The 23,814-nt window shown below is 27.8% G+C and overlaps 2 protein-coding genes across 3 annotated transcripts; both read left to right on the forward strand.

The window, feature by feature from the left end:
* The first annotated feature begins 340 nt into the window (after window positions 1-340).
* Window positions 341-7,672, forward strand: LOC113798175 (glucose dehydrogenase [FAD, quinone]-like). The gene is made up of 7 exons (XM_027348671.2): window positions 341-1,065; window positions 4,983-5,274; window positions 5,336-5,548; window positions 5,679-5,978; window positions 6,103-6,435; window positions 6,491-6,796; window positions 6,866-7,672. The coding sequence occupies exons 1-7, from the start codon at window positions 952-954 to the stop codon at window positions 7,198-7,200; spliced, it is 1,893 nt and encodes a 630-aa protein (XP_027204472.2). The 5' UTR covers window positions 341-951; the 3' UTR covers window positions 7,201-7,672.
* A 2,096-nt stretch (window positions 7,673-9,768) lies between these two features.
* Window positions 9,769-23,710, forward strand: LOC113791534 (uncharacterized). Of its 2 annotated transcripts, none has more exons than XM_075824482.1 (10): window positions 9,769-9,889; window positions 19,513-20,266; window positions 20,361-20,427; window positions 21,819-21,861; window positions 22,178-22,273; window positions 22,369-22,476; window positions 22,552-22,663; window positions 22,737-22,944; window positions 23,066-23,420; window positions 23,503-23,709. In XM_075824482.1, the coding sequence occupies exons 1-10, from the start codon at window positions 9,797-9,799 to the stop codon at window positions 23,560-23,562; spliced, it is 1,896 nt and encodes a 631-aa protein (XP_075680597.1). In that variant the 5' UTR covers window positions 9,769-9,796; the 3' UTR covers window positions 23,563-23,709. The 2 variants fall into 2 exon arrangements, with proteins under 2 accessions (XP_075680597.1, XP_027197127.1); XM_027341326.2 differs by lacking the exon at window positions 9,769-9,889 and adding an exon at window positions 14,444-15,363 and having other exon boundaries at window positions 23,503-23,710.
* The last annotated feature ends 104 nt before the right edge of the window (window positions 23,711-23,814 follow it).

The following is a 23,814-nucleotide window of genomic DNA, read 5'->3' on the forward strand; positions in this document are numbered from 1 at the left end:
TTCGAAGATAAAATACAACAAAAAAACATGACAACCACGACAATATATTCGGTTTCTCTTCTTTCGGAAGTTTCGATTTCTTTGTATTTTTTTTTCTCTCTCTCGCTTTTTTATCACCTTTATTTTCTTCGGGTAAATAGATTCTCTTCATCATATTTATTATTGTTATTATATTTTGCATTGTCATATATTTTGGTTGCATCATCAAATCACCGTTATTTTGATTGTTACTGTCCGAATATACTTGTGATGATCTTGTCTATTCCTTTACATACATACAAGTAATATTTTGGGTTTCTCTTTCTGGTATTCTTCATTTGTATGTATATTTCTCTTTCGTTTTCCAATTGAAACGACAATATTATTTTTCTTCTTCTTCTTCACTGTCGATAATTTCATCTACAATATACACACAAACACACAATGACCAAACGTGTCGATCCAATGAATTTTCAATTGTTTGTGTATATTTGAAAATCGAGAAACAAAAACGATGCTTTCAAACTTTTCCTATTCTCCAACATATCGATCCTGAAATCAAATTCATTCGAATACATCGCAAACATCAATATCTACATAACGATCATATTCGATGTACCAGCATGTTCGTAAACATCGACAGTCATTGAAAATATTTAAGATGTATGTTTAATGATTGATAGTTTGTCCATGTTCATGTGAAAAGCTTTTGTCACGAGAAAAAAATGTGTTTTCCATTGACAAAAATTTTTTTTAAATATCAAATAATTGAATGATATTTTGAATTTTTTTAAATTAATCTTTATCATCAATTAAGTATTTTCGAAATCAAAAAAAGTTGTGTCGAGTTGTATTGAAAAAAAATTCTACAAAATCAAATGGTGTAATGTCGTTTTTATCATCAAACAATCATACATGTACGAATGAAATTCCACAATCAAACAGTCATCATCAACGGAATAATCAATAAAAATGGCACTTGGCCTAAATCTATTGATAGCATCATTGCCGGCATTAATACCGATGACGGCATTCTGGTTTTATGCTGTCACACAACCACCTGTATCCAAAAGATATTGGGATTCGGTAAGTAAATTATACATAAATGAATATTTTCTAATCAACGCCCTTATAAAAATCAATAATCAAAAATGTTATTGAAAACAAAAAAAGAAATCAATAGCATATGACGACCAGAAGCATGGGAAAAATGTTGTTTCGAACGTCAGAAATCCGTTGTTTTCTTTTTTTGATTTGTTTTTTCCCTTTGGGTCATTAAAAATCTATTGATCAATCAATCATACTATCGATCAAAGCTAGGCTAAAGTAATTCGATTCGGATACAATTTGTCTCATCAAAGTTTGAAGAGAAAAGAAATCGATCTATGTCAATCATATAGTGAAGCCAAAAAGAGAAATAAAGTAAAGATCTTCTACTTACAAATGAATTGACCACAATCAACCCAGATCAGATTTTCGTTATCGATCGATGTAATTTTTTTTATTAGTTTTTTTTTGTTGAAAAGAATGAAATCGAAATTGACTCTGTGTAATGTTCTTTTTTTAAATTCATGTTGTTTGGATGTCGGAAATAGCCATAGCATTATATCGGTATATGATTACATCAACAACTTTCTTCCTCATATGATCAGATTTTATTTTAGTTTAAAAAATCTTCTCCATCATCATCATCATCATCCAAATCGATGATTCATTTATGATGTTTCAAAATAGAAGACAATATCCATGATGATGATGATGATGATTGCCCATAAAAATATCATAGAAAGTATATTTGTATTATTATTTTATTTTTGATTGGATTCCATTATAAATTGGATAACGATTTCTCCTTGTTTATTGTATCTTTCTGGGTTAAAAAAAGATATTTTAAGAGAAAGAAAGATATTCCTAACATTTGTTTTCTATGTATTTCTTATTTCTTGAATGTAATATGTTTGTCTGGTTTTTTTTCGTTGAATTTTTACATAATCATTATGATGGGTATTTTTTCCATGTTCAAGCACACGCTATATTCAAATCTGAATAAAATCGATGGATAATGCATTTTCATACAAAGGTTATTTGTGTGCATGCATTTCGGATGAGGGATATATATTGTTGGCCAAAAATAAGCCAAATTTTTTTCCCTACTTTTCTTTTTTCTTTGTAAATCAATTTAAAATGAAGTAAAGACTTTTTAAAAAAAATCAAGTTAAATTTGAAATTACTATTATGAAAAAAACATGTCACTTTTGTTATTGAATTCATTGAGAGAAAAAACATCCAGTGTTCAGGTAAATTAATTTTTTTTTTTGGTTAAATAGTGAAAGTGGTTTTTATTTTTGATTCATTCAAGTCATCATCAAAATGAACATGATAGCATCGTTATCCTTTAACTAACTAGCTGTTAAGCTAATGAAAAAAGAAAAGAAAAAATGAAAGATTGGTATTAAGAAACCAGTAAAGAATGGCTTCATTTAAATCATGTTGGGTCTTATGAAATCTTATACTAATGCTACGTTATCCTGTGTATATTGTATGATTGGTGGTGATGAGTTACGAAAAACAATAGCATATGGTTTGATAATGATAATTATTAACAAAAAAAAAGAGAACAAACAAATTTAATGAATAAAGACTAACCATTCATTATAAATGATGATGATGGTAAAGAATCAAATGCGATGTTCATCAAAAAAATGTAATCTAATAATAACATTAACTTGTTACATCATTTTAATTATTTTGCATATTCATTATTTTATACTTGCAAAGAACAAAATCATTTACACAGGAATCTCATTATCCCTTATTTGTATGAGTGTGTGTGTGTGTGTTTGTTAGTTATTTATTGTTATAAATTGAATTATAACTATCATCATCATTATCATCCAAATAATTAATGTTATCATGAACATTGAAATTTAATTAATTAATAATTAATTTTTTTTCCGAAATATTACTTAAAAATAATTTGATTAACAAATAGTTATGGAATTTTTTCAATTCAATTATTAAAATCTTAAACTCAAATCTAGACAAGGTTTCTTAATTCAATTTTTTCCATCTTCACCAGAAAAAAAACCCGGTAAATTCAACAAATGAATGATGAAATTTTTTCTTTTTTTTACTCAAATAAAATGTTTAAAGTGATGAGTACTTGACATACACTTACACTTCAACAAACAAACGCACAAGAGAAAAGTAAAAAAAACGGTAAATCATTATTTAACTTATAGATAGGATTAAGGGCTATTCCCGGTGTAAGATTTTGTTGTTTTGTATGCATCACATCCATTTTATGATCATTATCATCATTCGATGTGTGTGTGTCTGTGTATATTTGTTATCCATTGATTTGTATAATCTTACACATTCAACAAATTGTGGATGCAAGAATGTTTGATGATGATGATCGGGCAATATGTTTATTGTTTTTTTACACATTTAGCAACAACTGCAAAGAAAAAAAATTATCAAAAATATTTCTTGGCTATTGGTTATCATCATCATCATCATTGTTGATGATGTTGTCGTTGTACAAATAGAATTTAAATCCAAATATTACAATATAAATATACTATTTGAGGTCATACCCGTTTGTTTTGTTTTTTCTTCATCTCTAATTTTGATTTGTTAGTTTTCCATTTTCATACTTTTGATGATAATGTTGTGTGTGTGTGTGTTTGTTTGTTTGGGTTGTTTGAATTTTTTTTTTTTTATTTCAAAATCATTCTATTTTTACATAACCTTTGCATTAATAATAAAATGAAATGATTCGAGTCGATTTTCGTTTCGGAAAATATAAGAATGAAAAAAACATAATGAAAAAGAAATGGAATAAAATTCGTATCAAATCGAACCGGTGATTTTTCTTTTCTTTTTAATCGAAAATAAATCAATTGATCTATCCAAAATTGGAATCCGAATCTAATCGGATCAAATAATTGTATTTGTACCGAATTCGGTAGTCACCTTGTAAATTTGTTTTTCTTTTTCTTTTTTTACATATTTTTCAGATTTTTTAGGTCAAATTTTAAATAATCAAAAAAAAGATAAGATTTTTTTTCAATGTTACATATATACACAAATAAATCTGGTGTAGGTTGAACATTTTTCGTATTTATTTTATCATCATTATTATCTGACATGATGGTCAATGATTTGTTGAGAGTAAAAGGAGAAAAGTTGATGAAAACCAAAACCAATCGGTACATAGGCACACACATTCACTTATATTACATTAACCAACAACGATATCGTTATTCGAGTGATTTAACGATTTTATTTTCGAAAAAAAAATCAAAGTCAAAGTCAGGTTTGAATTTATATTTTTCATTTTTTTTTCTTCTTCGGGTAGATATCCCGCCGTCGTTGTTGTCGTCATCATTGCTATTGTTTATTGTTTTTTTCCCAAATATCTTATTTTTTTCTAAAGTGAAATTCATTGAATTATGTAAGATGTTGTTGGACAAAATAAAAGAGTGTCTCAAACGGTGCGAAAAGAACCAATTTTTTTTGTTTGTTGTTGTCATTCGTTGGTAATGTTTATGAATAAAAAAATCTAGGGTATACTACAAACTGAGAGAAACCTGGCCAATGACATTGTATTTGATATGGTCGAAGGATTGAAAGATTTTTGATAATCATTTATAATAAAACAAGAATTGCCTTGAAATATAAACATAAATGATGCATTTTTTCTGTTGTTGTTGAACAAAAGCAAGCACAAAAAAAATTCAATGGCAAGATCTAAACTGTTGCATAACTATAACTATAGTATGGGCAGCAAAACAAATTTGCCCTAAAATGAATCAAAATGAGATATTCTAATGATTGTAAATCATAATGATATGTGTGTGTAGATCTTGATACACTTTCATCAAAAAACCGGGATGCAAAATCATTTTTTTCATTTGTTTATATTTAGAATCTAAATCGTTTTGTTTGATTTTGATTGTCATTTTTTGATTTTTTTTTGTTGATTTTTATCATAATAGCAATATGATTATATTGTTGTCGGTGCCGGATCAGCTGGCTGTGTTGTTGCTAGTCGTTTATCTGAAGATCCAAAAATTAAAGTTTTACTATTGGAAGCCGGTGGTTCGGAAATTCTTGTTTCGGATATTCCACAGACACCTGTTATGATGCAAGGTACACCATTAGATTGGCAATATGAAACTGTACCACAAGAAAATGCTTGTTATGGTCTTGAAGGGCGACGATCAAAATGGCCTAGAGGTAAAGTTTTAGGCGGTTCATCTGCCATTAATTACATGATGTATGTAAGAGGTAAGTGTTCTATTCATCTCAGGTTTTGCCATAGAATTCCACGATTTTATCTCTTTATTAGGTAATCGTCATGATTTTGATGATTGGTCTGCTAAAGGCGCTTATGGATGGTCATATCGAGAAGTGTTACCATATTTTATACGTGCTGAAGATAATCAAGATCCGGACATTGCATACAATGGCTTTCACGGACGTGGTGGCCCATTGACTGTACAACGAAGTAAAATGGTCAGTCCATTGGCCTATACGTTTGTTGAAGCCGGAAAACAATTTGGTATGCATACACACATTGATAACCTTTATATTGTTGTTGTTAAATTAAACACTAATGAAATTTTTTTTTGTTTTATGGCCAAACAAACATCACATTCATTCAAATGGGTTCAATACAATTCGGTTTGTAGGTTATCCAAACATCGATGTAAATGGACGAACGCAGTTTGGATTCACAATACCTCAGGCTACAATTCGTCGTGGTGGCCGTTGTTCATCGGCGAAAGCCTATTTACTTGGTGATGCACGTTATCGTGCCAATTTGCACGTAGTCACATTTGCCTTTGTCATCAGAGTATTATTCAATGATCTTAAAGAGGCGGTCGGTGTGGTGTTTGATCGATTGGGTGAACGACATCAAGTGTTCGCCACTCGTGAAGTGATATTATCGGCCGGTTCTATTGGTTCGGCGCAACTTCTCATGCTATCAGGTAAATAAAAACAAATTGCTAAAGACTGAGGCGGCATCAAGTGGCGGCCATCGCCAACTTTCGGTTTCGCCAACAATTGTAAAATGTTTAATGTTTTGTTTTCTGTGTTAATTTTGATATGAAGGTGTCGGTCCCCGTAGCGAACTTAGCCGGCATGGAATCCCTGTCCTTTCGGATTTACCAGTTGGTCATAATCTTCAAGATCACATTTATCCATTAGGATTAAACTTTATCGCTGATGATTCATTACGGCCAAAAGGTGTGACATGGACGTATATTCAATCGCGTGTCCATACGTTACCCAACATATTGAAATATGTGTCATTTGCCAAAGGTCCAATAGCATCAATCGGTGCATTAGAAGGACTCGGATTTATTCGTACAAGCTTTGCCAATCGTACATTTCCAGATTGGCCAGATTTTCAAATCCATTTTCTTTCCGGCTGTATTTCATCTGGTTTGTTATTTTTAAACTTTCTTTATCGATTATCAACATTTATTTTATCAATTAGATGATGGCTATGTATTCCGTAGAAACATCGGTATCACGGATTTTCAATGGCAAAAATCATTTTTCCCATTTGTACAGAAAGAATGTTTCACGTTATTGCCTGTCATGTTAAAGCCAAAAAGTGTTGGATATATTAAACTTCGAAGTGCCAATCCATATCATCACCCCATAATAAATCCACGATATTTTACTCATCCAGAAGATTTGGAAAAAATGGCCGATGCTATGGAAATTTCATTTAGAATTGGAAATTCAGCACCGTTTCGGCAAAAATACAATTCAAAACCAAGTGAAATTGTTGTACCAGGTATAATCAATTTTCCAAACAAATAATTATTCTAAATAAAATCCATTTTTGTTTTTCCAAAAAACACAGGATGTGAATTATATCCATTATATAGTCGTAACTATATGAAATGTTTAGCTCAAATATTCACCGTAACTATTTATCATCCAGTCGGTACTTGTAAAATGGGTAGTCCAAGTGATCCAACAGCAGTCGTTGATCATGAACTTCGTGTAAAAGGTGTACGACGATTACGTGTAGTTGATGGATCGGTGATGCCAAGAATAACTAGTGGAAATACAAATGCACCGATCATTATGATTGGTGAAAAAGCATCAGATCTGATACGAGGATTTTATGTTACACCGCGAATGGGTTTTAGTAATATAATCAACCTTTATACAAATAATATTGCCATTGGATAAATGAGTATATCGTCTTTCTATTTACCGGGAATATGAATTGTTTTTTTCATAGTCATAACGATTCGCCATCAAAATTGATGAATCAAAATCATCGATTGTTTGCCTCAACACATGGACTAATAATAATTTTTTAAAATGGTTTTTTTAAATCCAGTCATAATTTAACAATTCATTTTTCATTCATTATATTAGTTGTATTTATTAATTTTTTTTGATGATTTTTTTGCCTTAATTTTTCCGTTTTTTTTTAATTTTTTACGATCATACAAAGTTTTTTTTTCGTTGTAAATATCATTGACATTTTGTGTATATACATTAGACATTTTTTCGATAATGTTATGAATTTCATTTTTAACATTTTTTTTCATTGAAAATAATCGGCGAATTTTTTTCGATTATTTTTAATTCATTATAAATCAAATGTAATCATCATCAGGTAAATTATCATTCAAATAACTGCCAATCACTAATTTTGTGATAAGTTTATACTAACACAAGAATATTGTTGAATTGATAAATACGAATGATAGTTTTAAAATTTTCTTTATAATTCAAGTTAGAAATGTAATTCTAATAACAATGAATAAATATCAATAATAATAATAAAATTTGTCGACTATTCAAATTGAATGATAAATGAATGAATTGGATTTCCGTATACACCAATTCAAAATGTCAAATGTGTTAGGTAGTGTATTCAATTCATAATATCCGTCATTGACACTTTTTTTCCAACTAGGAATATTTCTCTTTATATGTTATACATACATATTATCATGTTCAATATTTCAATGACATTTTCATGATATAAAAGTTTCTCATTATTTATTGATAAAACTTTTCTTTCGAAAACAATCGTCAATGAAATGAATTTTTTTTCGAAAAAAAAGATACAAAAAAGTTGAAAGGAAAATTTTGATCGAGAAAAAACATCCAAACGAAGACAATGATTATTATGATCATTTAATGCATCTGATGACAATGATAATGATGATGATGACCATCATTATTTCATCATTCATTTAGTAAATAGAAAAAAATATTCATAGAAAAAAAGAGAAATGTGGCCAATTTGACAAGTGGTGAAAATTTGTCAACAAATTTTTTTTTCAAAAAAGAAAAAATCGTCAACAGTTAATGTTTACCGGATCAATAAATCGATGAAAGAGAATCAGAATCTACATTTTATTATTATCATTATCAAATTTCAATCAATGGCTTCCTGACAGGTGACAAATCTCGAAGAAAATATTTGATGGACAAATTATTATTGTCATCACTACATTCAATCAGATTCGAAATATTGAATGAATGAATTTTTGATATATAAAAGAAATGAAAAGAAAAAATAGAAAAGAGAAACATAAACAACATAAACAACCTGTAACAAGATAAAGGGAGAAAACAAAACAAAACAAAAAATATACGGGTGAAATTGTCGTAATAAAATATCTGTTTGAATATTCAAAATTTTATTATCATTACAAGCAACAATGCATTGGGAAAATATTATATACAACAGGCAGCAGCATACAGCAGTTGCTACCTGTTGTATTTATATAACCTGTCTATCATCGCCTTTCTTTCATCATCATCATAATCATCATAATCATAACGGTCATTTCATTGTAAGTCCAGTTCATATAAATTATTCGTTATGGCTTAAATGTATAATCGCCCAAAAAGATGATGATGATTCTAAAAAATGTTTCTTCTCTCCGCTCCCAGCAGTAGCAACAGCAATAGCAAATCAAAATAATAATTTTCTCAGCACAGAAATTCAAGCTTGCAAAAAAACATATTTTCGGTCATTTTATGTTCCAGGCTTACAAATATAATAAAATACAAGCACAGCTTGGTGCAATGAAACAAACGTAGAAAAAAAATATGAAAAATAAATTATCCGGACACACTGGACATGCCTACTATTATCTTGAATTGTTGTTGTTGTTTCAACCTTTTTTTTAATTCATTCACCATTTAATTCATTTATTCATTCATTTATTTTGTTCCATTTCTTATCTTTTTTTCTCTTTTCGTTTGCTTGTCAAAAAAAAGTTGACATTTTTTCCAACTCTAACAACAAATAATAAGTGTGTGTAATCCATTTTATTCGTATGGATAGGATCCAGATAGTCGATGTAATCTGGTTATTTTCATTTAGTGTTTGATATTTCGGGTGAAAACATGGTCAATGTTTTTTTTTGTTTGATATCAATTTTTTCTGATTTATATTAAAGTCCGTATGTTGTTTTCATTTGTATTCAAAGTGAAATTTGTATTTTCTTAGAATTTTTGTTGCTGTTGTTAATAAATACAATGATGATGTAATGATTTTTGTTCTATAACGACAATATAATAAATTTCATTTCAAAAAACAATGTTTATGATGATCAATTTACAATGTTATCTACTTTTGTCCATTTCAAATGATGATGATGATTTTCAAATCAATCAAACAATGTTTGAAATATCAAACAAATTTTTGAACAAACAAAAAAGATAAAACTATCGTATCCAAATCATTTATTCATTCTCATTAATCAACGTTCATTAATTGATTAATTAATTAATTATCCATCATTAAAAAAAACAAATGTCACATTCATTTCGATTAAGTCGACGATTAGGCGCATTGGAAAATTATAATAATAAACGACAAGTATCCGAACATTGTCGATATGCGGCGGTAAGTTAATTTTTTGAATATTTTTTATTTTCTTAAAGCTCACAATTGTCGAACATTAGATGGCGACACTATCCCAATATTTCGTTTTTTATCATTAAAAGCTAAATTGTAATAATTGTAATTATCTTATTCAATTCAATTCAATTGATGTGGATGATAATAATGAAGAAAATTCGTGTATTCCGTGATGAAAATGGTAATCATTATTCTAATAATCACATTTGATAATGATACGAAATGAAATGAAATCGTTTGTTTTTCAACAAGCAACAAAAAACAAAAGAAAACAATCAACATTTATTATTTTTGAATTAAATTAATTTTTATTTAAACAAAAACAAAAAAAAATCTTGCTCGAATAAGCTTACAAGGTTGTAAAAGAGAAAAAAAATCCAAAATTAGAGCAATATCTGCCAAAAATATCATCTAACAAAAAAAACTGACAGATTTGCCTTCGCAAATATTATCATTTGTCACATTTTTACGAAAATATAAAAATATTTTTCAAAAAAAAAATTTACAAAGTATGATTAATTTAAATCAGACAATATTCATTCTTTGTGTCAAAATAATATGAATAGACTATATCTATTTTATGTTTATATGATGAAATTAAAACAAAAGAAAAGTTTATATCATATCGATGCTAAGATGATAATAATAATGATGATGATATAAGATTGAAATAACAAATGTAATATGTGTGGTCAAATGAATGATGAACAACAACAAAGAAAAAAAGAACGATGGCAATTGTCAGTAATGAAATTAGAAAAAAATTCGAAAATAAAACAACGAACAACAAAGCATTACGTAATGAAATTTTCATATTTTTTAAAAATTGAAACAAAAAATTTATTATTACAGCCGTCCAAATAGAACTTTTATCTAATAATAGAAAGATTTTTTTTTGTTACAAGTAAAGAAAAGTAACTGTACAATATGCGACCGATATCGTATCAATGAAGAAAATATATTTATTGAATAGATCTTCATAGATGGCCGATCGAATTAATAAATCACGAATTTTTTTCAGCTGTGAAAATTAGGTTAAATATGTTTTCTTCTCAAATTCTCTGTCTTAATTTATGAAACCAGAATTATCTAATCGAATCGATAATATGTATTCATCATTCAGTCACGGCTTTTTGTTGTTATTGCTGTTTGGTCACTTGGTTTGCACAACAAACACACATTATTTGATTTTTTTAATGTTCTTTTCAAATTCATACAAACATCAAGCTAAAGCTACTCACGATTAACGAATATAGTTGAATGAAGATGATGCATTTTTTATTATTATGCGGCAATCTTAATTTCGCTTTTTTTTCTTAAATATCCATTTTTATGAGAAAAAAAATTAAGAAGAATACAAAGATAAGTAAACCATTGAAATAAATAATCATCTCCATTGTCAAGGCTAATCAGCTATTTAATAGACAATGATAATCGTCGTCATTTGAGATGAGAAGTATGGGCTTTTTTCTTTAAAGAACAAAAAAAATATGTTGACCATTCTCATTAAACTGTTGCTCCGTTTTTTTCTTTCTTGCTCAATTCTCATTATTTTTGTTACTGATTAGAAATGAATTCGTAATAGTTTTTTCATCAACTTTTTTCTGTGACAATTTTTATCTGTGGTCGGTTTTTTTTCATTTTTTCCATCAAATCGTTTAAAATTTCTTCTTTTTTTTCGTAGTTTTGTTTCAATTATACTTCCCATCCCATGAATTTTAATTTCGATGTTATCTTGTTTTGATTTTCTGGGGTTAGGTTTTCAATTTTTTTAATATTTATTTTTTCATAAATGATTTGATTGTTTTTGATTAATATCGGTCAAACGATATTATCGATCGATCGATCATCATCATCATCGATTATCTATGTTTTGAATTTCCTTCATAAAAATTCATTCCATTTTCTTCTGTTGTTGATTTGTTTGTTTGTTTAATATTATGATTGACGATGAAATGAATTTAATCAATAGACAAATCTTTTTTTCTTTTAGATTTTATCGAATGAAATTATTATCATTTCATTTTCATTTTTCATTCATCGGTTTTGATAATTTGTCAATATTTTATCTAATGAATTTTGTACCATGTGAAAGAATTTAAAAATAAAAAGCTTGCAATTAGATCAGAAAATTTCAATAAATAATTTTGAATGATTATTTTGGTAAATCTTTTTTCTTTTTTGCTAAATCAATTTGAAAAATTGGGTGAAAAAAACATGTCGGAAAATTTTCAAATGTAGAAATTGTTTTGTCTGAGTGCGTGTGTGTGTTTTTTTTCGGGGTAATTTATATATCGATGGTCTCGATTTTTATCGTCCATATCCCGTGTTATAAGTGATAAAATGAATATCGTATATTTTTTTCTCTCTTCATTTCTCAACGATCGGATTGATGACAATATATATTGGGCATAAATAACATTTGAACCAGATATAATATTTACATCGATCAAGCTTTGTTTATTTTCTATTTTTTCACTTAAGTGATTTCTTTCTCTTCGCTTCTACTGGGATACAATATGTGAGAAAACGAAAAATGACAACAAAAAAAACGAAGAAGACCAAGAAGAAGAGTAAAGTCAATAACTTTTTCTACAACTCTAAAATCTTGATTGAGAATTGAATTACGTTTCAATAGAACATCATCTCTCAAGCATAACGTGTACGTCAATTTCCATTTTCATTTATTATCATCATCATAACAAAATAGGATAGAGTTATAACCGTATCATTGACTTGTATATTCAATTAAGAACTTGAACTCTCAAAACAACAATAATATGATTCATGAATGAATGAATGAAAGTGAAATTTTTTCTCCATTTCAAACAATGCTATACTTAGTAATGCATGCATATAAATAACAAGTTTTACGTAAAATCAGATGATTTCAACAGGATGTTTTATCATTTATATCATATCAAATTCATATATCTTTGTTTTTTTGGCATGGAAAACAATAAAAGGTTGAAAACCACTGATTGACTAATATATCTGATGTGTCTTCTTATGTAAACAAAAACCTGTCCTGTGTTAGTGTTTTTGTTGTTGTTGTTGTTTTGTTCCATTTCTACAGTTTAACGGTTCAATTATCATTATGAAGACACTTCATTATTCAACCAGACTTAAACAAATCTAACTAATAGTTTTTTTTTGTTTCAATTTCCTTACATCAATTTGAATAATTTGAAATAATTGTTGCTAAATTTGTGGAATTTTTGAATTTTTGAATTGAAATTTCCATGGTCAGTCGGCCGATTATTTTCAACACTTCGGTCAACATTGTCGTATGAGAGCAAAACTTTGATGGCCTTGCTGTTGTTGTTTTTGTTTTCGATTATTATCAAAGATGAACAAATATTTCAGTTGAAAATGGCTTGGAATATTTATCACCAAATTATATTTTGGGAAATGTGTTTGACTAATTAATTAATCTTTCGAAATAATTTGTTTTTTTTCATTGAAAATGTTAATGAAATTAGACATTTTTTTATCATTAAACACTATAATTATCATTGAAATACTATAGAGATTGTGTATTAGAGATATATTTGGATCGGATAATATTACAATTTTTAATTTGGTAGCAAATCGTTGATCTACAATATAATTGGTTTCAGATTTATTCCATTTGGTTAATGATTGGATGATTTAATCAGTGTTCGGTTTCCGATGAAATAAAAAAAACTTTAAATATAACCAATTATAATTGTGGTTTTTTCACTTCACTTTCTAATATATAGCGCAAACTTAAAAAAATCATTATAAATGGATCGATCGATCAATTTATAATGAATCGATTCATTTTCATTTATCAATAGTTCAATTAGATTTTCTTTATACACATTATTTTGAACGGTAAAAAGGGGAGATCTATTAAAAAGTGTATCTGCGTTGGTTTATTTTTTCTATTTATTTGGTGTTATTTTTGTTTTTTTTTGCTACCGGTCTTTTTTTTCATTCAAGAATGAAAACATTTAATTTGTGGACCCAATCTTAAAAGAAAAAAAGGTAATAATAATGAACTGAAAATGAATGATGTTTTCTTAATTAAACTTGGTTTGATGATGAATTATCATTTTGTTGTTGTTGTTGTTATTATTGTAACAATAATTATTATTATGATTGAAAATAAATTCACTCTTTTATTTATTGACCAATTGCCGTATAAAATGAGTAGTAGCCATCATTATCATTGCAACAACAACAACAACAAATATTTCAAATGATGTGATTTTGTTTTTTTTCAACACTTTATATAAGTGAATATCCGATAGATGTGTTTGAAGGCTTGAAACTTGTATTGGCATCATACTCTCACTCTATACTTTCAATCTATTTCTCTCTTATTATTAGTCTAGTCTCGGAAGAAGAATTTTCTCTTCTTCATTTTTTCATGACTCTTTTTTTTTCTCGATGATGATTTCTTCGTTAAGATTTTTCTAAATTCAATGAATGAAATAAATATTTTCCCATTAGTATGGCAAGACCTGTTGTTAATGGTTGTGTCGGCTTGTTTCAAGTAATTGGATTTTTTTTTTCTACCGATATTGTTACATTGAAACAAAAAAAAACAAAAACAAAATGATCTTTAAATCATGTTCGAAAAAATTCAACTGGAATTATGATATAATTGTTTCGATGTTTTGTTTATTATTGTTTTGTTAATTTTTATTTGGTGAGAATTTTTTTTTGAAAAAAATATCAATTATAAATTATCTACAGAAATGATATTAATATTGTAAACATCATTGAGAATTTGGATTTATTAGTGATTTTACTTGTGATAATTGTGTTAAAATGATGATTGATGTGCGTTTGTGTGTGTATCAATTACACGCATAAATTTTCCAAAATTCAACTGGAAACCAATGAATATGGATAGAAATTCATACCCTTATTTGAATTATTTATTTTCTAATAATAAATCTACCGGTAGCGGTAGTACACCATATCATTCATTTGTAAGTTATTATTGTCCAACATCAATGCCAAATCCATTAAATAACAATAGTGGTGGTGGTGGTGCTGGTGGTGGGGCAGGAAACGGAAACCATAATCTATTACATCATCAACAAAATAATAGTACAAATTGTCCATCAAATACCTCATCACCATCATCGATGAATCGACGATCAACATCAAAAAATCCACATGGATCAAATTATCATAGGCCATCATTATCATATAGAAGACCAATTTACAGTATAGCCAATCCAAATTATTCTCCATATCGTTCTGGTCTACAGCCACCACCACCATTACAGTCATCAAATTCTCATCTAAAACTATATCCAGCACATAATTATCCAAGATATTATTCAACATCCTATCCATATTGTTTGTCATCGTTATCGTCATCATCATTACCATTGCAATCATCATTTCATGCATTCAATTCAAGTGTCAAATTACAGCAGCTCGGTAATCGATTACAATCATGGAAAACGGCATCAATTGTATGTAAATTATTGTCATTTTATGTGAATCTACATAGAGATTATTTATCATCTAACAATTGTCAACTACAGATTGTTATACTTGGTGAATGATTTGACATTTTGATTTGAACTCATATATTTGGATAATGAAAACAAAAATAAATGTCATTTTCTGAGATCATCAACCAATTTTTGTTTTCCAAAAAAAAGAATAAAAATGAAAAACCAATCAACGACACAAACACACAATAAATATCAAGATGTAATACGGAATTTTTTCATTTTACTTGAAAACATTTGAGCTAATATCAATTATCATAATTCTATCCTGTCATCAATGTTTGTAAATGTAGATTTCAAGTTCAATATTTAGTTTTAAATGAATCGATTTCGTTGCTTTTTCAAATAATCAAAAGGACCCTTTTCTAATCATAATCGATTGATTGATTGATTGATTATAATGTTCGATTCATCATGATTGAACACATCTAAAAAGCTATCTATCTTTAGGCTAGAATGAAATTATTAAATTTCTTCTTGAATTATTGGGCAAACAAAAAATCCATCGTGTAGAGAATAAAATCTTGGAAAATTCATTGATAAAGATTACCGAATACGTGATTTAGTGATCATCATTCATAGACGAATGGAAAAGGGAAAATTTTCACTTTTTTAAAGACTTTGTTTAAATTTAGATTTACGAACAGGAATTCCGTTTTTTTGATGAAAAAAAACCCGAGATTATATAATTATGGTAGTTTTTACGTGCCTGAAATAATTCAATTTTGTTTCTTTCAGTGTTTTTTATTTATATTTATAATGATGTGATGGACAATTATCATTTGTCATCATGTCTCTTGATTTAAATTATCAGATTCATAATCATAATGATGATGATGATGATTATAATAGTTTTAAATTAAGTAAAACTTTTTCTCGTTGTGAGTATCCACAACAACTGACAGCCAGAAAAAAAAATCAAGAAACAAAAATCTACTTGAAGATGACAATGATGTCCGTTGATAGACAAAAAAATGTCATTCTTAGTAATTATTAAATAATTTCAGATGTTTGACATGAAACTAAACAACAGCAACAAAAACTTTTCAATCGTTGTTCTTTCTTGGCTAAATCAAGGGTTTTTTGTCAGGCATTTGAATCAAGAAAGAGCGTGATTAAAATTTTATGATTCATTTATACTTGTCGAAAATATGAAAAAAAATAATGATAATAAACTAATCTTTGTAGTTTGGAAATTTAATCATTTTGTTTGAACAACAACATCATCATTCGGGTCGGTCGGTCATTCATTTCGGTAATTTTATTTGCTGTTGTTTCTTTTTTGTTTTCACCATTCAAAATTATCGAATCGAATTGATGAATGAAAGAATGTGTACATACACACATACATGAAACAAAATATGAAAAATTCTTCATTAAAAATAATAACGATAACTTTGTTGAAACAATCGACAACTACAATTATATAATAGCTAAAAAGTTTTGGGTCAATTGATCGATCGATTGATTCTTTTCGGTTCGTTTCGGCTCATCTTCATTTGATAAACAAGTTTATTCGTTTATGATGATGATGATAATCAAATATAAATTCAATAACGTTGATAAGCCATACATCATAAACAATTCATTTGAATGATGGATTTGTCGACCAACAACAGCCAAAAAAGTTATCCAACACAATTTTCACTTAGCCATCACATGCCATTGTTTTGATCTTAATCACTTTTTATTTGTCGATTCAACCATACATTTGTTTGCTTTGTTTGTTCTTCGGTATACAAACGATTTGCATTTTTTCTTGTTTACTTTGATTATGAATTGATTGCCTAAATCAAAATCTATTTAGATTTTTTCTTCTAACAAAACAAAACAAAGCAAATCAATTCGCTGAATCGGTTAGTTTGTAATACAAATTCAATTTCGGTATTGTATGCGAATATATCCATTTTTTTTCTTTACATCATCAAAAAAAAATTACTATTTTTGTTTAAATTAAAGTTAAATTTAATTTTCATTATGAATTGTGGTTTTACGATTTTTCGATTGTGAATAGAAAAAAAAATGTTTTTTTTCCTTATTATTGTGTGCAATACATCGATTTGGTTGTCCATTGTGCGATCGATGCTTAAAGCAATCAAATCAATGATTATACTATCATTGATACTAATATAATTTTATTTTTATACAATACATTGGATTCAATGTGTAAAGAGAAAAATTTTGCATAAAAATTGAATTGATAACATCTTGTAACATCTTTATGGATATATTTTATACATAAAAAGAAAAAAGAGCGATTATATTTGAATATAATATTTAGAAATAATAAAGATGAAAATCATGTATATTCGTGATGATGATAAGATTGAAATCCACATTAAACATGAATGATAATTCTAAAACGAACAGTTTCGATAAGTTTTTTTCTTCTTCTTCACTTGTTGTTGTTACTGACCCAATGGCAATAGGTATCAATTTTATCAATCATTTTGTCGTTCTGTCTCTTGATGTTTTTAGATGTTTCTCTCTCATTCAATCTATCGATTGTTCGATGATATAAATCTAATACATGGATTTTCTATGTTCGTGTTTAAGTTTATCTTGATTTTGTCATTGAATTTTTTTTCACTTCAATTGGTCATAAAAATAAAAACGGCTTTTTTTCTATCGCCAATCGAATCGTTTGTTTTCAATTCAATTCAATCAATCGATAGATAGACATTTTTGTTTTACTTGTAGATCATCATATCTGACAGAACGCTATCAAATATCAAATGATCGTTGTGATGAGGTCAGCTATCAAAAAATATACGAAAACTTCATACTTAATAATGTGAAGTGTGGATTAATAATTTGTTATTTCAAAAACAAAAATTAATCTTTATAAAAATTTTTGATTTCAGTCAAGTTCCATTATTAGTAACCCTTTTTTCTATATAAAAATGATATGAAAAAATAGCAGAATTTCTATTATACTTCTTCCTACTTTTCATTATAATTTATAGAAAAAATTTATATTCATGACCAATGGATTGTTTTTACCTGAATACATTGTTTGTTTATGTTTATTTTTCATTGGTTCATTGTTGACCTGATTCAATCTTGATCATCATCATCATTATCATAGATTTATGAATGAATTGATGAAACAACAATAATATTTAGAAAAAAAAGAGAAATCTTTCATTTACGACCTATAATTGTATGTAGATAATCATTTAAAGTAAAATATTATATTCTCAAAATGCAAGTTCATTTTCATATGACAAGTTTGAAAAAGAAAAATAAACATCCGATAGCTATATATGATAATGATTATCACTTACATTCTTCCTGATCTTCTATATGGTGACAAAAATTATTATGATTTTTATCATGCATAAAAGATAACATCGATCCATTTTGCTCGTTATCATTATAATCATCAGCATGGTTCACAAATTGCCGGATTGAAATAATAAAAATAAAAAATTGAATAATTTTGAAATTAATTACAACACGTGGTAATTGATGGGAAAAAACAACAACAACAACGAAAACATTCCAATGTCGAATTTTTGAATCTTTTTTCTCCATTCATCCCTATCCTTTTAAAATTTTACAAAATAAAAAATCATTGGCTTGTCCGACATTCATATTTACAACCAGTTTTTTTTTGCTTTCGTTTAATTATGATTATGATTTTATTAATATCTATGAATGCGGATACGATGATGATGGTGATGATAAGATCAATGAAAGTTTCAACAACTTTTCCTGGACAATCTCATCATCATCCAAATCATTGCTTACAGTCATTGATTAATCCTGAATAGCAAAAAAAAATCATAAAACCGACCGATGAAAGATTTAGATTGCAATTTTATGCCCACACACACACACACGTATACGTTGTATACAATACAGCCTACTTGTAAATTCGTGCGCCCATAATTTTTTTTCGTATCGATCAATTATTATGGATGAATTAGATCAGATAGGATTTTGTAATAGGATTCGATATTGAATTGACAAATAATTATTTATTTTTTCTAGTAAAATCCTTTTTTCGACCATTTTTTTCAATTTTTTTTACTGAAAACTAATTTGATTTTTTCCATTATCTTGTTGTCATCTCAATTATTGATTTTTTTTTGTTATCAATAGGGAATATCTTTTCTGGTATTATTGTTGCTCATCTGTAAACTACATGATGTTGATCGTGAAATCAATTATCTACATTATATATCCAATGAATGGCTATCACAGCAAGCAGTCAATCATCAGTTATTATCATCATCATCATCTGCTGCTGTTATTGATGCAGAACCATCAAAACGAAGAATGGATAGCCGTCCATTAGATGGTCATCACGATAATGATGATGGTTACAATAATAATCTATATTCATTGATATTGAACACAACAAAAACTGCCAAAAATACCACTATCATTACCACCAATACTAAAGACAATTATTCAAATGAAATTTTTGATGAAGAAAAAAGTTTAGATCAAGAAAAAGATCTATTCAATGATTTATCATCGTTCACCAATTATCGATTACGGCCAATTTCATCACCAATTATTGCCAAAAGAAAATCACAACCATTAGAGAATAATCAAAAATTAGCTAGTCGTCATCATCAACCAACAAACAAACCGAAATCATCAACATCTATTGTTGATGATGGATCTTCTACAAATTTACATCATAATCAACAGTTAAAAACTCAACCAATTACCAATCATAAACAAAATCGATTATCACCAGTTAAAAATATAATAATTCATCATGATGATCATAAAAATAATGTTGATGAACCTCAGGAATTTGCCGCAAGTAATCATGATGTAATCGAATTGGCAAATATAATTTCAATCATCACTTATCTAAAAGAAGATGTTGATGTTTTGATGAGTATGATAAAAAAAATTTACAATTTCTAAAATATCTAAAATTAAATTTTAAAAACAAATATTTTTCATTACGATACAAAAAATTTACAAAACAGGTGAATTGATGGCATCACGGACAACATTATTATTGAGCCTAGTGTTTGTTTTGGTCTACATATTAAGGTCAGTATTTGAAAAGACAAAATTAAACAAAAAAATTAAATTTCGATTTCATTTAAATTATTGTAATTTACATTTATTAGTCTTGTAAAAAACTAATCGCATAAAAATGTTAAAGATATTTCATGTAATCGAAATCCTCAAAAAAATGATGAGATAACAACGAAACTGATATCCATATTCGTTACGGATATATTGAATGCATTTCGCACACACACAGACATTTATATAACTAGATTAGACATCTATCTTCATTACTAAGAATGAAAATCTTGACTTATCATTGCTTCACATGTTTGTTGTTTATTTTATATATCTCAATTCGGAATCTGTTGAAAGTAGAACATAATAATAATGATAGCTTTAAAGCTATTACTAATCAACACGTGTTCAACAAGTTTTTCGCAAATAAAGGCTATTGTTTCGTAATTTAAAATAGTTCAAGTGGAAAAAAATATCTATAGATAATTGAGCTCATCTCTACTTTTAAGTGGAAATGTGTCACTATGAATTGAAAATCATCAAATGATGATTAGGATAATAATACGCTATAGCAAAGTTTACACACATTAACAAAGGCTATTTTTTCAAACGGTTTTTTTATTGTTTAATTCAGAATTTATTATACTGAAAAGAAAATGGCTTTTGTTTTATTTATTTATCATTGTTTTTTTTTCGTATTGATGAACAAACAATTTGAAAAAAATTGATTTGATTTGATATGACATAATTGTAAAATCTGCAACATCAACAACGATAAAATAAAAGACCAAAATAGACAAGAACAATCGATGATAGTATTTATCGATTTTGATTATAATCAACAAGTCGGCACACTCAGTCGATCTGTAGGAAAATTTTCCGTTTTTTTTCTTCATATCCTTCTCAATCTTGCGACCGGTAAAGAAAATGACAAAATTTCGTTGAAAAAAATGTGATCACCATATGTGAAAACGAAAGCGTAATGCTTGAATTAAATTGAAATTTCGGAAAAAATTCAAAGAAAAGTTTGATGAGTCGATCGTGATGAATGTTTTTTTCCCGAAAAAAAATCAGATCGAAATATACGGTGAGAAGAAATTGGGGTGAACAAAAAAATGTAGTACTTTTTTTTTCTTTTATCCATGATGGTGAATATCGTTTCATTGATCGGTCAATTGATCGATTATTTATAATTGATTGCGAAGAAAATATTTCAAACATTCAATCATTGTGGCACGTTTTTTGTTGTTGTCATGTATTACTATTGTTCTTATTGAATTGAAAAAAACGTTGAATTTTGTTAATCCCATCATCAATATAGGATAATTTTTTCTTACAATATTTTTAATAGATTTTTTTCTCTCAATTAATTCATTTTACCATACTTTTTTTGCCTTTCATATCCCAAACAGTTGGTGTTGGATGGCCTATGCTATTCGAGCAACAAACACACCGGTAAGTTTCTAAAGAAGAACAATAATCTAAATCTAAAATTAGTTTTAAGCATCACACTTGAAAGCATCTCCAAAATGTATGAAATTGTTTCGTTTTGTTTTGTTTAAGGAAAAAGCAAAATTTGAATTTACAGTAGTGTTATATCTAGCTGTTTTAGGAGATAAATCAATCAATCAAATAGTAAAATCAAAAAAAAATTTTATTTTTGTCAACAGGAAGTGTTTTATATTCTTTTTTTCTAAATTTAAATTCGTTTTTTTTGTTTGCCCCCTTTTTTTCGGAAACAAAATCATAAAATAACTTGAAATGATCACAGCAAGATATATCATTGAAAACGGTACTTTTGTTGGCCATATTTGCTGCTGTTGATATTGCTGCCAGTGCTGGTTTTGTTATGGTTCGAATCATAATGGTAAGGAAAAAAATTATTTAAATTCTTTAATTGATCGATTGAATTGTCAATTTTGGAATATGAATGGGAAAAACCCTCTTACCTCTCCATAATAGTATTTGATGCGTGATCATTATTTTCCTCGTGACATGCGGATACCTATACATTCATTGGAATATAATCAATTACCGGCTCATGTTGCACTTCGTTTAGCCAGTATGAAGGTATTTCTATTTCATATCTTTAAATTCTTTAAATTTAAATCCTACACTTTTCTTTCATCTTATCATTATAAATAGTCGAGTACGGGTGTTATCGATATATTTGTTTCTGTGATTGTAACATTTTTAACCTCGTTACGTGTATATTCGGTCATTTGTGCCGTATCATTTTATCGAAGAGCACGTAAAGGTAGATGAATAGATAAATAAATAAATCAATCAAAATAGTGATTATGATTATTATTTTTTCCAATGATAACTAGAATTATTAAGTGTAAAAAATTTCGAATACATGATCGAAAGGCCATCAACATCTCGTTTTCCATCGATGATCGGTAATTCATCGGCACATTATCATAGAGGTTCGATGATGGCAGCTGCGCCTGTTTCGAATTCAAAATCAAGTCCAACCAATAGTAATGGCATTAATGGGAAACTTGATTCAGGTGATCTAGGACAAAGTGGTTACCTGTAAGTTTATTATATGTTTTGATATAATGAATATATTTTTAGCTTTAATTTTGTTTAAAAAAACATATTTACAAAATAAATTTGTACCGGAATATTTTTCTTTTCAACAATATACTAATAGACCTAAAATAAGGCTATTAAGTGCACATAAAGATCTTGAAAGAAGATTTTCCATTAATAATGGTCGTAATGTCAATCATCATGATGTTAATGTAATAAATTCATCTAGCGACAATAATTCTACAGATGTTTCATCTGCTGATGATGATCCATCATTAGAATTGAAAATACAAGCAGCCGATATGCCTACATCAATACAAAAATCAGCAATGCAATCAACAATACATGCATTACGTACATATACAACCGAAAAACATATAGCCGAAAGTATTAAACAAAATTTTGATCAACTTTATGAGCCCACATGGCATTGTATTGTGGGGCGAAATTGGGGTTCCTGTGTAACTCATACCAAGGTAAAACGCCATTTACATTTAATAAACATATTTTTTAAAAATTTTGATTGAAAATTAATTTAATTTTTTTCCAACATTGCAGTCAAATTATATCCGAATGTTGTACAAAGATTTAACCATTCTTCTATATAAATCATCTTGATTATAAGTCAAATAAGAATGGCGCGTGAAATCGATGGGCTTTTATTCAAACCTTTTTTTATTTGTTATATTTTTTCATTTATTTATTACTTTTTTTCATTCTACTGTGCCGAATTTTTTTTCCTGTTGAAAAATGAATAATAAAAATTTTTGAAAAAAAATATTTCAAGTTGATTTACTCTCGAATAAAATTTTTGTTGTCATCCATTAACATTGAATACACAAATTTTCACTATATAATTTGGGCGTCATG

Source organism: Dermatophagoides pteronyssinus, unplaced genomic scaffold (genome assembly GCF_027571235.1).
Source record: "Dermatophagoides pteronyssinus isolate colony J.1.1.1.1 unplaced genomic scaffold, Derpt_VIB-CSIC_2022.12 sq0002, whole genome shotgun sequence".
NCBI classification, from domain to species: domain Eukaryota; kingdom Metazoa; phylum Arthropoda; class Arachnida; order Sarcoptiformes; family Pyroglyphidae; genus Dermatophagoides; species Dermatophagoides pteronyssinus.